General features: G+C 43.8%; 4 protein-coding genes across 5 annotated transcripts in view; all 4 read left to right on the top strand.

The window, feature by feature from the left end:
* LOC103998275 (DNA polymerase epsilon catalytic subunit A) overlaps nucleotides 1-1,382 on the top strand; it is a 37,025-nt gene extending 35,643 nt beyond the window's left edge. The window contains exons 49-50 of the mRNA XM_009419702.3: nucleotides 392-498; nucleotides 693-1,382. Coding sequence (XP_009417977.2) covers nucleotides 392-498; nucleotides 693-1,053 — 468 coding nt within the window. The 3' untranslated portion in view covers nucleotides 1,054-1,382. The remainder of the gene's footprint in view (nucleotides 1-391; nucleotides 499-692) is intronic.
* An 884-nt stretch (nucleotides 1,383-2,266) lies between these two features.
* Nucleotides 2,267-4,712, top strand: LOC103998274 (laccase-3). Its single transcript, XM_009419701.3, has 4 exons — nucleotides 2,267-2,500; nucleotides 2,590-2,741; nucleotides 2,959-3,203; nucleotides 3,275-4,712. Exons 1-4 carry the CDS (start codon nucleotides 2,372-2,374, stop codon nucleotides 4,486-4,488), a joined length of 1,740 nt encoding a protein of 579 aa, XP_009417976.2. The 5' UTR covers nucleotides 2,267-2,371; the 3' UTR covers nucleotides 4,489-4,712.
* A 1,947-nt stretch (nucleotides 4,713-6,659) lies between these two features.
* On the top strand, nucleotides 6,660-8,427 carry LOC135593325 (patellin-6-like). 2 transcript variants are annotated; one of them, XM_065083289.1, is made up of 4 exons: nucleotides 6,660-7,549; nucleotides 7,618-7,742; nucleotides 7,839-7,980; nucleotides 8,056-8,427. In XM_065083289.1, exons 1-4 carry the CDS (start codon nucleotides 6,800-6,802, stop codon nucleotides 8,314-8,316), a joined length of 1,278 nt encoding a protein of 425 aa, XP_064939361.1. In that variant the 5' UTR covers nucleotides 6,660-6,799; the 3' UTR covers nucleotides 8,317-8,427. The 2 variants fall into 2 exon arrangements, with proteins under 2 accessions (XP_064939361.1, XP_064939360.1); XM_065083288.1 differs by having other exon boundaries at nucleotides 7,830-7,980.
* A 1,328-nt stretch (nucleotides 8,428-9,755) lies between these two features.
* LOC135594287 (protein EARLY RESPONSIVE TO DEHYDRATION 15-like) lies at nucleotides 9,756-10,447 on the top strand. The gene is made up of 2 exons (XM_065084687.1): nucleotides 9,756-10,066; nucleotides 10,136-10,447. The coding sequence occupies exons 1-2, from the start codon at nucleotides 9,817-9,819 to the stop codon at nucleotides 10,309-10,311; spliced, it is 426 nt and encodes a 141-aa protein (XP_064940759.1). The 5' UTR covers nucleotides 9,756-9,816; the 3' UTR covers nucleotides 10,312-10,447.
* Nucleotides 10,448-15,423: the final 4,976 nt, after the last annotated feature.

The following is a 15,423-nucleotide window of genomic DNA, read 5'->3' as shown; positions in this document are numbered from 1 at the left end:
TTCTAAATTTTACTGAGTAGAAATTGGTTGTCTTTCTTTGATCCCTGAGACAAACAAGATCCTCTTAGTGGTCCACTAGTAAAACTCATCCTTGTCATAACAAATAATTTTTCTTATCTATGAGTTATTTTTCTTATCAAGGAAAATGTGCGCAAAATAAAGGGTTGCATTAAAATCTACGTTGTTTGTTTGCAAAATAAAGTCCATTTCAAAGTCCAAAAGAGTGAATGAAATACAACCTAAAAATAAGTTTGCATTTGACATGCAATTTATTTCGGTTTGTGGTTATGTGTATTTACATTAATTTTATTATGTTGTGTTTATTGGTTGTCATTCAAAATATTATAAACTTCTAGCAATGGTTGCTGAATTATATGCTTTGACTTGACAGCGGATGAGGAAGAATTTATTAAAACGGATCCATGTCAAAGAGTTTTCTCCAGAAGCACAGTTTCGTGATCCATGTCAGTCTTTTACACTTCCGAATATTATTTGCAGGTATGGTGGAGATAAATTTTGTTTATGTTGTGGTAGCTTATTTGCATCTTAGACATCGAGTAACAAAATAATCTAAAAGGTCATATTATGCTCCCAGTTTCTGACAGTAGATTCTTACTCGTGGAACTTGCCCGTATTCTACACTCCAGCCTTTCTTTTGTACTCCATTCCTAATTCAGGTTTTCTATTTGCAGTTACTGCAATGATTGCCGGGATTTAGACTTCTGTCATGATTCAGTACTTTTGGAGGATAATTGGCACTGTGCGGTGCCACATTGTGGACAGCCATACAATCGTGAGCAGATGGAGAATGCTCTCCTTCAAATAGTTAGGCAGAGAGAAAGGCTTTACCACTTGCAGGATCTTGTTTGTGACAGGTGCAGACAAGTTAAAGCTGCTCACTTAGTGGAGCAGTGTGCATGTGGTGGCTCATTCCGGTGCCATGAAGACTTGTTGGCATTCCTTGGCAAAATGCAAGTGTTTCTCAGCATAGCAGCATGTAAGAAGTTCCAGCTACTCCATGACTGCACCTCGTGGATCTTACAAGTCAGATAGATGGTGCTTCCTAACCGCTGGCTTAAAAGCTTAAGGTGCAACCACGGAGGAGGGAGATGATGAAGATTTGGTTTTGAGCTGGACAACAACAGTTCGACTGTTGTGCTATGCTGGCTTCTTTCACGTAAGAAGTCAGCATATCATATATAACAAAATATGAGAACAATTTCACGTTGGAATACATATCTTGTGTCTTGTGCACTGACTTCTTTCTGGCATGTACACGAAAATCACCACTGGTGGTGTGACATTTGTCCAGATATCATTAAGCAGTTACCGATACAGAATTTGTATTAACAGCTTATGAAAGCAACTTTTCAGTGTGACAATGGTTTTCCAGCATATAATTACCAACTGATGATGTGTTATCATATGCAGAAAGTAGAGAGCGCGTGTGCTAGCTTCTCTGAACTGGGTGGTACAATACGAGATGCTATAGATTTCTGGTTCCCAGCTTCTGTTGATAGAAAAATTGTTACAGAATGGGTTTTGAATTTGAAGCTTTTTTGTAGTCAATAAAACAGTCTTCTTGAAGATTTTATAATTCTATCCTTCCTTTTGAAGTCTTATCGGTAGCTAGAAATAGAATTATCCTGTTGATGAAAATGAATAGATCTAATTAAGAAATTGAGAATTGGAACTTGAGTGCCAAGAGCGAAGAGGATGTGGAAATTGAGAATTGACTTGTAAGGCTCATTGCACTTCTCCACCCGGCAATTTAGACAAGTCAAACAACATCACTGCTGGAAAAGATGGTTCTTGCTCTAACAACCCTAACCACACATCTGCACAATTGTCTTCACCAAGGACCTAACTATAGGAAAGTTGTGAGTTTGTTTGCTGCAAAGAATGAAAAAGGCACTCTTGACTAGTTGGCTAATGTAGCTGCGCGCACAAAAGGTGTAGCCACGGATTGTACGTCATAACAAATCATTTGGAATATGAGCCACAATGATTAAAAACATGCATGCAGTGCAAGAATCATTTCCTCAAAAGGTCTGTCGATGTGGGATGAGGAGGCTTCTTCTACAACTATTGTGATCTAGTGGGTATAACCACTCCCTCTATGGTAGTAGTGCAACTGTTCCTCCGAGATTGAGCCCTCGGATTGGTGAAAAAATTCTATACAAGCACTGTTTTTCTCCACAATTCAAAACCTAATCTTCCAACCACAAACAAACCCATTACCTCCGTTTGTATATAAATAACGTAGCCCTCTCAATCGCTGTTGCATCACCAAAGAACTGGACAAGTACTGGGTTGGAACCTCTCAATCGCTTCTGCTGCATCACTACCTGGAATAGGATTGAGTAGGGGGATGGAGGCACTCAAGAACTCATACAAGTGCTCCCTCCTCCTCCTCCTCCTCCTGCTGCCTCTGCTTCTGCTGTGGTCCTCCGTAATGTTCACTTGTGCCGATGCAGAAGTCCACTACCATGAGTTTGTGGTATGCCATCCATCCTCGATCCTCATCTGCGTTGTCATCTACCCTATTGGGTTGGTGTTCATTTTCTGAAGTGAACCGGATGTGAACAGGTCCAAGCGACGCCAGTGAAGAGGCTGTGCAAGACCCACAACATCATCACCGTCAACGGCCAATACCCCGGTCCGACGCTAGCGGTTCGAAACGGAGACACACTCGTGGTCAACGTCGTCAACCGAGCAAAATACAACGTCACACTTCACTGGTACGGCTGCTACCAAACCAAGCAATATATATATATATATATATATATATATATATATTTACATATATATATACAAATATACGTAAATATATACATATATATTTACATATATATATATATATATATATATATATACATATATATAGATAAAATCTGTGCATGCAGGCATGCTTGCATGGACGCAGATTAACGAGATCCGAGTGATGCGTGTTGACAGGCACGGGGTTCGACAGATGCGAACGGCGTGGGCGGACGGGCCGGAGTTCGTGACGCAGTGCCCCATAAGGCCCGGCGGCAGCTACACGTACCGGTTCACCATCGAGGACCAAGAAGGCACGCTGTGGTGGCACGCACACAGCTCCTGGCTCAGGGCCACCGTCCATGGCGCCCTCATCATCTATCCCGGAGATGCCTCCTCCTACCCATTCCCCAAACCCCACCGAGAATTCCCCGTCATCCTCGGTACTAATTTCCCTTCCAAATCTTATACACATGTATGCATAGATTTGAATGACGATATGGCGTTGGAACAGGGGAGTGGTGGAATGAGGACCCCATCAGCGTAGTCCGGCGGGCGACGAGGACCGGAGCAGCCCCAAACGTCTCTGACGCCTTCACCATCAATGGCCAGCCCGGCGATCTTTACAACTGCTCCAACAAAGATACAACGGTCTTCCCAGTGGCGTTGGGTGAGACCAACCTACTACGGTTCATCAACGCCGCCCTCAACAACGAGCTCTTCGTCAGCATCGCCGGCCACATGATGACGGTCGTGGCCGCCGACGCCGCCTACACCAAGCCCTTCACCACCGCGGTCCTCATGCTGGGCCCGGGGCAGACAACCGACGTCTTAGTCACCACCAACCAGCCCCCCGGCCGCTACTACATGGCCGCCCACGCCTACGCCAGCGCCCGAGGCGTCGCCTTCGACAACACCACCACCACCGCCGTCCTCGAGTATAAGAACAGCGGCTGCCCCACCAAGAACAGCCCGGGGCTCCCGCCGGCGTTCCCTGTCCTCCCGGCCTTCAACGACACGCCCACCGCCACCGCCTTCGCCGCCGGAATCAGGAGCCCCCACCCCGTCCAGATCCCCGGCCCCGTCGATCACCACCTCTTCTTCACCGTCGGGCTGGGCCTGTTCAACTGCCCGCCTGGCCGGCGTTGCGGCGGCCCGAACGGTACTCGCTTCGGCGCCAGCATGAACAACGTCTCCTTCCAGCTGCCCACCGGTCTCTCCCTCCTCCAAGCCCACCACCTGGGCGTGCCGGGGGTGTTCACCACCGACTTCCCGGCGGTTCCGCCGGTCCCCTTCGACTACACTGCGGCCAACGTCAGCCGGGGGCTGTGGCAGCCGGTGCTGGGGACGAAGTTGTACCCGCTCAAGTACGGGTCGGTGGTGCAGCTGGTGCTGCAGGGCACCAACATCTTCGCGGGGGAGGAACACCCGATGCACATCCACGGGTACCACTTCTACGTGCTGGCGACGGGGTTCGGGAACTTCGACCCGGCGAGGGACTCGGCGAGGTTCAATCTGGTGGACCCGCCGCTGCGGAACACGGTGGGGGTGCCGGTGAACGGGTGGGCGGTGATCCGGTTCGTGGCGGACAACCCAGGGGTGTGGCTAGTGCACTGCCACCTGGACGTGCACATCACCTGGGGCTTGGCCATGGCCTTCCTGGTGGAGAACGGCGTCGGCGAGCTGCAGTCTCTGTTGCCGCCTCCCGCGGACCTTCCTCTGTGCTGATCCCTCTCCACGGCTTCACCCTCTCCTCGTCTCTGTAATATGCAGTAGTCGTATGGCGTTCTTCTTCTGCTTCTTCTTCTTCGGTTTGGTTCACTGCATGTAAGGAGGGATGATAGAGTCGCCGAGTCTCCCATTAATCTGTTGTGATGCATTTATATGTCAGCAAAATAATTCACGCAATTAAATTAATGAATATATCAAGAAAGAAGCACAAGTGGATGGTAGAGACATGTGTTGGATAATGATACCCATTTAGTGATAGCATTCCATACAACACATTATTAGAGAATATTCATCAATGATTTTATTTTTTGTTTTGTTCTGTGAAATTGCAATACTTGAATATTTGAATAAAAAAATAAATAAAAAGAATATACAAATCTTGCACAACCTCCTCCTTCCATTAATTAAATACCATCATCTAATCCAAGCTCCTTTATTTTCCTCGTTGCTGTCTTCCAAACTCAACCATATCTGTTTTGTTTCCTTCCAAGAACAAACATCAAATCTAAAGCAAGTTTTCTTAACTGGATTTGTACGGTCAAAGGTCTCCTGATTCGAATCCTTCCTTCACAATGGAGAAAGAACAAGTCAGCGTACAATAATACTACACCGTACTTAGCACACCACTTGACACTGCTTTTTATGTACACGGTATCAAAGTAAGGTGGAAAGAAATAATACTTTGGATGGTGAAAGTAGCAAGTGGAATGCAGAGCTGTAAAAGGCTTTTTGTGAACTTGTTTTTGAGCTCAAAAGATCCATCGATTGGCAGAGTTATCGTCGTGTCGCAGTCTGCTTTCCTTAGGATTAGATGGTCACAAGAGCTGCCACAACTAGAGAATAATGGAAATGGACATCCGACATTGTTCTCTGTGCGGTGTTTACTCGGAAGAAGACATCCCTCGGCTGATGCAGTGGTTGCTTGGTTTAATGCTCTCAGATCATCTTCTGTTGAACTTCATCTTGATTGCATTACTATTATATATATATATATATATATATATATATATATGTAAAGAATATTATAATGGTTTTTTTTTTTAGTGTTATACAATAAACATTTTCTTTTCAGTGTTGATACGATGGAGAAGAAAAGCCGAACATGATCTAATATTCTGGTCTTTGTTGGTTTGGAATTGAAGCACCCAATCTCCGGGCGACGGTTTGTTGTCGGTAGGGAAGACCTCAAAGAGAGCGGTGCCTTCGGATGCTGGGACGCACCCTTCTCCAGCTGCAGCGGCAGCTCCTCTTCCTCCTCCATCTTCTCCCTGCTTCTACCTTTGTCTCCACACACAGGTTTAGCTTACTGGTCATGGTGGATTGGATTGCATTGGGTTTTCTCTCACTTAACCTTATCTTAGACTTTAGTTTCTCATATATAAAAATAATAATAATAATAATAATAATATTGTTATTATTCTAAGATCAGTCGAGTCTCACTCAGACCGATCAAATCTTAACATACATGAAGCTAGACACAAACGCAATATAAAATCTTAAATCGTTTAGGATTTGAGTCAAACTCAATGTATGATGCTCGACTCCTTTTTATGTTATACATAAATCTTATAGATAAAATATCTTTATATTTATGTATTAGTTGCTCTTATACTCTTTATTCATAGAGTTGTCGTTTGGCTGCACCCAATATCATCTAATTCCTAAGCACAATATATATCGATCGACTCTCTCATTCCAAACTAATATGAGAATTTTATTATTATTTTTTATTCTTTCTACTCGATCATCACATGTAAATATTTTTCGTCACACCCCACCATTTTGGAGGTGGAAGAAACGATTCCTTCAACGCAGTTTCACATTTGGCATTTGGATCTTTTGTCGAGCAAATGTAACATCAGCCTTCCGTATCCAATCTTAAATTTCTTCTTTAAAGCACTTTTGATGCAACCAAAGAAGAAGAATAGTTTAAGCAATGTGCAGATAAAGAGGGCAAAAAAAGAGAATCCCACAAATCAAAGAAGAAAGCATTCACGGATCCGCCATGCATTCCTCTCCCCATCTGCTCCAAATGGTCATAAAAGCTCAAGTGAAGGACTCCCCCTTCACGCCATCACCATAATTCCACCTCCCCTTCCTTCCACCGCTCCCATTCATTTCAAGTCAATTCAATTCAATTCAATTTAGCTTCCCTCCCCATCTCTCTCTCTCTCTCTCTCTCTCTCTCTACAACACCACTAGTAATGGTAGTAACAGGAGCTGAGCTGTAGTGGAACCCAAGCAAACAAGAGGATCGAGCAAGACGACGAGCTTGAGCTCTCTTCCTTCTCTCAGCTCAACTTTAGCAATGGAGTCATCCCAAGCAACCACTGAGCCCGTCCCTTCTCCCAATCCTGCCACCAAGAGAAGCCTGCTGAGCTCCCTCATGGAAGCCACAGCCGGCGCCACGGCAGCCCCCACCGCGCTCCACGTCTCCCATTCGTTCAAGGAGGACTGCTACCTCCTCTCCAGCCTCAAGCTCGCCGAGCTGAAGGCCCTCCAGGAGCTGCAGCAACTCCTCGCTGTCTCCCCCAAGCCCATCTCCATCTGGGGCGTGCCCCTCGCCCCCTCCTCCGCCGCCGCCGGCGACGAGCGGGCGGTCGTCGTCCTCCTCAAGTTTCTGAGAGCGCGCGACTTCGACGCGGGGCAGGCGCACGCCATGCTGCTGCGCTGCGTGGAGTGGCGGCGCGAGTTCGGCGCCGACGAGGTGGCGGAGGAGGAGCTGGTGGGGTTCAAGGAGCTGGAGGGCGTTGTGGCGTACATGCACGGCTGGGACCGGTGGGGCCACCCCGTGTGCTACAACGCCTACGGCGTCTTCAAGGACAAGGACGTGTACGACCGCGTGCTGGGCGACGCCGACAAGCTACATCACTTCCTCCGGTGGCGCGTCCAGGTGATGGAGCGCGGCGTCCGCTTGCTCCAACTCCGCCCTGGCGGCATCAACTCCATCATCCAGGTCACCGACCTCAAGGACATGCCCAAGCGCGAGCTCCGCGCCGCCTCGCAGCACATCCTCTCCCTCTTCCAGGACAACTACCCTGAGATGGTCGCAAGAAAGGTCAGTAAACGTCAAGCTCTCCTCATCACGACGTCACCTCCTCTTCTCTCTGCTAACATCAACCGCAGGTGTTCATCAACGTGCCCTGGTATTTCACTCTGTTGTACGCCATGATTAGTCCATTTCTGACGGAGAGGACAAAGAGCAAGTTCGTGATCGCCAGAGAAAGCAATGTGGCCGAGACCCTTTACAAGTAGTCCACGATAACCTCTCTCTCTCTCTCTCTCTCTCTCTCTCTCCCCCCCCCAACTACTTCCACAGAGCCTTTAAATCTCTTAAGATGTTGCAGATTCATCAGGCCGGAGTTCGTGCCGGTGCAGTACGGAGGGCTGAGCCGGCCAGGGGACCTACAGAATGGCCCGCCCAAGCCCGCCACCGAGTTCACCATCAAGGGCGGAGAAAGAGTGAACCTTGAGATCGACGGCATTGAGGTAAGCTTATCCTGAAGCGGCGACACCACCTTGGACACTGAGCAACGAGTAAATGACCACTGCATTGTGGAGCAGGGAGGGGCAAGCATCACATGGGACATAGCGGTGGGAGGATGGGACGTGGACTACGGCGCCGAGTACGTGCCGAGCGACGGCGGAAGCTACACGATCATCGTGGAGAAGACCAGAAGGGTCCCGGCGACGGCGGACGAGCCGATCCACAACGTGTACACCGCCAGGGAGGTGGGAAAGATGGTGCTCTCCATAGACAACACCAACTCCAGGAGGAGGAAGGTGGCTGCTTACAGATACTTCGTCCGCAAACCATGTACTTAGTGCCTGCAGTTGTCTTCTTCCTAGAAACGCGTTTGGTTCACTTGCTTTTGCTCTTGCCATGTTGTTCTATTACAATCTACCGCAGTCAATGACTTCACATCCATGAAATAAGTAGAGTGATGATCTGTGACTTAATTGGTGTTACAAACCAAGAACGAATACTCCCTCAAGCACATTATAATCTCAACCGCAGATAAACATAGACAGCATCAAACTCTCTCTCCACTCTCATTACATTGTCATGGGTTCTGAGAGATGGTGGAGTCTAAGCTTTTGTTTGGCGCTTTCTCGCCTCTCGAGAGGAGGCAGAGAGCGTTGGAGCAGCGGCAGCAACTGCGGTCCACTTTGACCTAACGCCATGGACTCTGCAACTTTATCGGAACCAGGTCGTCTTTATTACAGAGGAGGTCTCCTCCACCTTACCCTTCTTTTCCTACTCCCATTTGCATGCTCCTTACTGGCTCGGATTTGTCTTAATCGGGTTTATATTTTAAAAAGTAGAATCCGCGTCTGATCTTGGATTCGAGTAGAATAAGTGATCTGGATCCGTAAAGATGAACGGCTGGGATGCATTTCTACCGCTGCGATCAAAAAAGCCAACGGCGGGAGTAAATCGGAGGTTCTGCACACCGCGCACCCGAGAATGTGGCAACCTCGTTCCAAAAAACAAGCCTTGAGCCTCTTCTTTGCCCAGGTGAGTGGTAAGCTAAGCGAAACGGTCTTCAGACCCGGCTAAGTTCCGCTCACCGCCGTATGGTCTCTCTCGCTCTGTCTTTCTGTGTCCGTGCCGATGCAAACCCCGACAAGAAGATAGCATCTATCCAAAGCTATCTTAAACAAACAGATCGGATAAAACCGTTGACGTGTAAGCGATCGACTGGCGCACTTTTTCCTTTCCTCGTGGCACGCCTTCTTTCTTTTTATTTTCTCAATGGTTACGCTTTTTCCACGCGATCCTCTTTACCCCAAGTATACCTGCTCGATCATTGTTCAGAAATATTGTTGTACACCTGTGGGTCCCAAACGAGCTCAGCCAGGAAAGTGAGGGTAAACCGTAAACCGGGAGAAAACGTAATTGTTGTTTCTAAAGTATCCAACGTCTTCCAAATGGTCCCAACCCACCACGCGGCCATCCACCGTTTCCTGGTCCCGAGAGTCTACGGTTTATAGCAACGCTTGATTGGAGAAGGCGTGGGCCCCATTTGATAACCAAAGGAGGTGGACAACAGTGGGTGACAGTTGAATGCGAAAGGAGAAACGATGGGACTTCCGCTCCAACCTCTATCGTCACCGTCCATTTCAGATCACACGGTCAGAATCTCGTGTCCGCGGTAATAGAAATATCCTGTGGGCGGTCTGGTATTACCGATATTTTGATCCAACTCGAGGGGCTCATTCGTTGAAACGTTTTTATATATACGGATTCCTCTCTATCTTATCCATTCGTCAACCATCGGATATCGAAAGAGAGAGAGGGGAGGATAAGCAGTGCTCGAAGCAATGGAGGTGATGGCGAGGAGGACGAGGTCGGGGCTGAACCCGGATGCGGCCCCGTACGTGCCGGCGGCGCAGCGCGCGGTGGAGGACTTCTCGTCGGAGTGGTGGGATCTGGTGCATTCGTCCCCCTGGTTCGCCGACTACTGGCTGCGGGAGTGCTTCCACGAGTCCGTGCTCGACTTCTTCGAGGACGACGACCCCGAGCTGCCCGACGACATCAACGACGCCCTCTTCTCCTTGTCCGCTCCTCACCGTAAGCCCTCATCTCGCATCTCTCTTTCCTCCTCGATCCATCGCGTTGATCTCGTCTTTGTTGGAACAGAAAAGGAAGCCGAGGAGGAGGAGGGCGGAGGAAGGAACAGAGAGTTGATCACATGGGGAGCGGAGAAGTGGAAGGCGTCGAGGGGGTGCGCGGCGGAGGGAGCCAAGTACGCGGAGAAGGCGGCCAAGGTGGTGAGCGTGAAGCTGAGCCCGAGGACGATACAGCAGCCTAGGTAAACGGCGGAGGAGTGAAGTCGAGTGCAAGAAGAAGAAGAAGATGAAGAGAAGTGAGACTGTGAGAAGAGTCGCTTTAGATTTCCGCTTGTGCCTTCTGTACATATTCTGACGTGCAAATAAATTGTGCATTTCATTCTCCGAAAAAGGAAAAAAAAACATGCCATATTTGTTGAAATTATTCCTTGAAATAAACTCTGGATTTCACCTAATAATCTGATCAATTGTAATTGAATTATTCCTTGAATTTTAAGGATTAATGTGCTAGATCTTGAATCTCTCACATGGAATAATTTCAACAAATATGGCATGACGATGCAAGAGATGAGCGTTTCCCTCAAATATTGGTCTAATTGGATCATATCTATATTTATTTTATGTTTTTAATACACTATCATTGATTTCATCATGTTCTCATCTTTTTCAACGATGATGAGATGTTTGATTTTTCAAAAGATTGTTTAGTATATATATATATATATATATATATACACTTTTTGGCAAACAAAAAAAATATCCATGGTAAGGTGGTGGATGATGCAGGCCACCTAAACCATTGGCCAGCTTGACTAACCAGGTGAAGCTAGTCAAGCCACCATGAGAAGTGTGTGGCTATGCAAGCAGAAGCCTCTCATGGAGTCAGCAAACATGAGAAGTTTGACGAACTAGATAGACTTTGTCAGGGAAGTTTGACTAAGGTGGATCTTTGACTTCCTCTTAGATCTTGTTCATATGGGTAAGAATTTTTTGTTCTTCCAGCAATTGGTACTCATTTATTGACTGAAGCTAATGAGATTATTTTGTTCTTGCTAGCATCATCTACTATCTTGTTTTCTCTTGCAAGACATCAGTAAGTTTCAGAAAGATTGCAGAAACTGTTCTTTTTCCTGGAACTGTCCTCCAACCACTTCATGTTTTGTGGCTATGTGAACTGAAAAGAACAATATGAGATTGAAGCCTTTTCATGTTGCAGCATGTATCAGAAAAACAAAGGTTGATATAATGAGTAAAATGAATTCAATTCTCCAAAAGAAATATTTTCCTTTGGATTGTAGCCATTCTTAGCATCAACTTATACTTGTAGAACGGATGTCACAAGAATAAATCATAACATAGTTTTGTAGATCTTAAGGCCCGGTTTATAAATAATATCCACTGAGATCTCCAGTACAATCCCTACTTGCTTCAACTACGCAATGAATCGAGCAACGTATCAGTCTCTCTCAGTTCTTTAGGTTCTTCAGCTCTGTGGTGTGCAGTGCAGGAAATCCACAGTTCAGAGTTATGCAGCACTATGAGTTAGAACGGTTGACATCAAATGTGACATATTTATGAAAATAAAGATATAATAGAAATAAATAATACGTAGATTTTGTAAAAAAATAGACAATTAAAATAAGGACTTCTATCTTAATATACTCCCATAATTTTCTCACAAATCATAAAACTCTCTCCGATATGTGAATCGGAGACCCCCGATAGATCTTTAGTGGGGATTGAGATTCAATTGACGTCTTAACGTAATCTCGAGTGACTCAACCAATTATGCTAAGCCCTTAAAGATAGGCAACTCTTGCCAATCACAACTCCTTGTGATTTCCATCATGTTTGGCCTCCGAATCATCATTGCCTCGAGTGACTTGACCAACCATCGTGTTCGGGTATGTCATCACCATTATTATAAGATGAATCTGATTCGACAATATGCCCTCGAGTGACTCGACCAAGCATAACATGTCCTTAGGTCACTCGTGACATCTTTATATCGTAGGCAAGATAGCAAATCGCGAAATAGGTGAGCCTAGAGTGACTCGACCAACTCAACTTACGTCGAGAATTGATTCCTACCTATAACGATGGAAAGACCACGTGAGTCAATCTGATTGTCACACGTTTACTAACTTAATATTATAAAGAGAGGAGATTTTTAATTTGGTCTCCTAATATGACGTGTCATATATATATATATTTAATATATATCTACATCGCATGTAAATATATATATCTAGTAGGTATATAAATAATCACACATCAAATTAGTAATCACACCAGATAATCATGGACCACATCCTAATGTGATTAGGCCCGAGCTAGTGGACCTAATCATTCACATCAAGATCTATATGTGCGGTGGCATATCTCCATGCCCTATGATCGTCCATCTCATCATTGTCGGTTCCATCGGCATCTCGACGTATTTCCATGCGTCATGATCGTTCATCTCGGCCTCGTGGGTCCCGTTATTGCTTCCACGCTCCCGATGCACCTCCTCGTGTAATTACAATTTAATCACAGGTATGCAGGCCCAACAATAAACGAGAAATAGATTAGAGGCTCGCAGGCCCCAATAATAATAATAATAATAATCACATATACACATATATCATATGGTCCATAATCATTTATCCACATCATACATCACATATATTCATCATTATCGTATAGAATTACTAGATAATAATAATAATAATAATTAAAAATTTTAATTAACTAATATTTTTAAAATCGGGACATGTAGGAAATTTTTAGAATTATAAAGGGTATTTTGGTAATTTGGATAGAAGTGACAAATCTAGAATTTCTTAAATTCACAAGGGAAAAATTAATTTTTTTTTTGCCCAAAAACCCTACCCTTCTCTTGCTTGCTACCGCCGTCGCCACCCTACCGGTAGTGGCCCTTTGTGGAGTAGCAAGAATTGAGCACGAAATTGAGTTGAAAAAGGGATAAAAAAAATTAGAAACTCTCTTAGGATTTAGAGTCCCTTCCTAGTATTTAGAAAGTTCTTCTAAAGGGAGAAGTGAGGTCTAAGAAAGAGAGGTTGTAAGGGTTGTCTCCTAAACCCGTGAAAAGGAGAAAGAGTATAAAAGGGTAGTTGATCTTCGCCTATTGAAGAAAGATCGTTAGTTGATGCTAGTAGCCTTGACGGAAGAGGAATCGACGGAGTAGATGTAAGTCACGACGACTAAACCATATAAAAATCTGGTTTGCATTTCTATTTATGCAATTTACCTTACTGCAAACTTCCTTACTTGTTTTACTTTCTCATTACACTCTTACGAATACTTTCAAGTTTAATATCTTTCCAGAACGGGTTTAATCGAAACGAAGATTTTTGAATCAATGATATTTTTATCCTAACATTTGGTATCAGAGCCACGTTTTTCTTATTTGGTTTAACACATAAGAGAAATGACTTTTTTTTACTTTCAAGAGGGTTTCTCTATCGTTCGTCCTCCCATGTTTAATGGGACGGACTACACTTATTGGAAGACTCGAATGAGAGTTTTCTTGCTTTCTATGGATTTGGATTTATGGAACATTATCGAAAGCGATTTTCAAAAGTCTTCTACTCTAATAAACGAATGGAATGATTTGGAGATTTTTTTTTTTTAATGCTAGAGCTATGAATGCTTTATTTTACGCCTTAGACAAAAATAAATTCAATCAGGTTTTTACTTGCGAAATGGCTTTTGATATTTGGCATACTCTAGAAATCACACACGAAGGCACAAGTAGGGTTAAAGATTCTAAAGTTAATATTTTGATATATGATTTTGAGTTGTTTCGAATGGAATCAAGCTAAACTATTAGAAACATATACACTCGTTTTACGGATGTCGTCAATAGTCTAAAAGCAGTTGGTAAATATTTTTCGAATTTTGAACTCATTAATAAAATATTAAGATCATTTCTAAAGAATTGAGACCCTAAAGTAACAGTCATTCAAGAGACCAAGGATTTGAATAATTTTCCTCTCGAAGAACTTATCGGGTCATTAATAACCTGTGAGATGACTTGCAACGCTTATGAAGAGCTTGAGAACAATCTTCCAAAAAACAGAACGGATTTGACACTTAGAACAAATGAAGACCACTTGAGCGAAAGCTCAAGTGATGATGACTTTGAACTCTTGATTATAACGCTTAAAAAAATTCTTAAAACAAGAATCAAAGAAACAAAATTAACTTAAAAAGAAGATACCACAAAAAAAAAACCATTCAAGGTGGCTTAGGATGAATCGAGCTCATCCGAAGATGAGGAGCAAACCAACAAGGGCAAGGTGGCGAACTGCGCTTTAATAACTTTCATCAACAAGGTAAGTGACTCAATCAAATCTCTTTTTCCTTATCATGAAATTACTTAGTACTTTTTATGATTAGTTTTAAATATATATACTTGCTTGGGACATTACTCTAATCCAAATACATATTATCTCATTCCATGATCAATGCATTTATGTTGTAGTTCAAGAATCTCATTCTAAATCTTGATTATTAATAGTAATTTATGCAAATAACAATGTCTCTACTAGAAATGCCCTTTGGATTGCTTTAGCTTCTTTGGATTTTAGCGAAATTCCGTGGTGTCTAATTGGAGATTTTAATCATATTATTAATAAAGAGAATAAGAAAGGTGGTAGTAATTTTGCTATTTCGATTTCAGTTCATGTTTTTTGATACATGTTTCATTTGATTGGATTTAATGACTTGAGCTTTTCTGCACTCCCCCTACTTGGACTAATAAAAGTAAGGGGCAAGCTAAGATTCTGGTGAGATTCGATAGAGCTATTACTATTACTAGAACTAGCTGGCTCAACTTATATGGTAGATCTAAAGTGTTTCATTTACCTTGGGGATATTTTGACCATTGCCCTCTTAAGATCAAAATTTCTACAAATTCTCATTCTCGAAGAAAGTTTTTTCATAACCAAAATTTTCGGAATTATTATCCTCAGGTCAAGGACCTTGTGAGTTTTCAGTAGAATATTTTATATGATACTTCTTCTACTATGATCTCTATCTCTAAAAATCTCAGCTCCCTTAAGGGTATTTTACCCCATTAAAATTGGTTTGTCCTAGGACATTGAGAAAATATACTATAATACTATCAATGAGATTAACACTTTTGAGTTGCTTGATACCTCAAAATTCTATCATGATCTAAATTATTTCTCATAGGTGTTATATAAGATCTACTAATATATATGTCTATCCACCCGAGTTAATTAAGAATGAATATGTCAACTTCTATTCGAAGCTTTAGAATAATGACCTTGGTCCTGCAAACCATTTCTGTTGGAAAATTTTGGGAGCGACATCATATGCATAGCGGAA

This window comes from Musa acuminata, chromosome BXJ1-9 (genome assembly GCF_036884655.1).
Source record: "Musa acuminata AAA Group cultivar baxijiao chromosome BXJ1-9, Cavendish_Baxijiao_AAA, whole genome shotgun sequence".
Lineage (NCBI taxonomy): Eukaryota > Viridiplantae > Streptophyta > Magnoliopsida > Zingiberales > Musaceae > Musa > Musa acuminata.
Note: the sequence above shows the minus strand (reverse complement) of the source record. Positions and strands in the feature narration are given on the sequence as shown.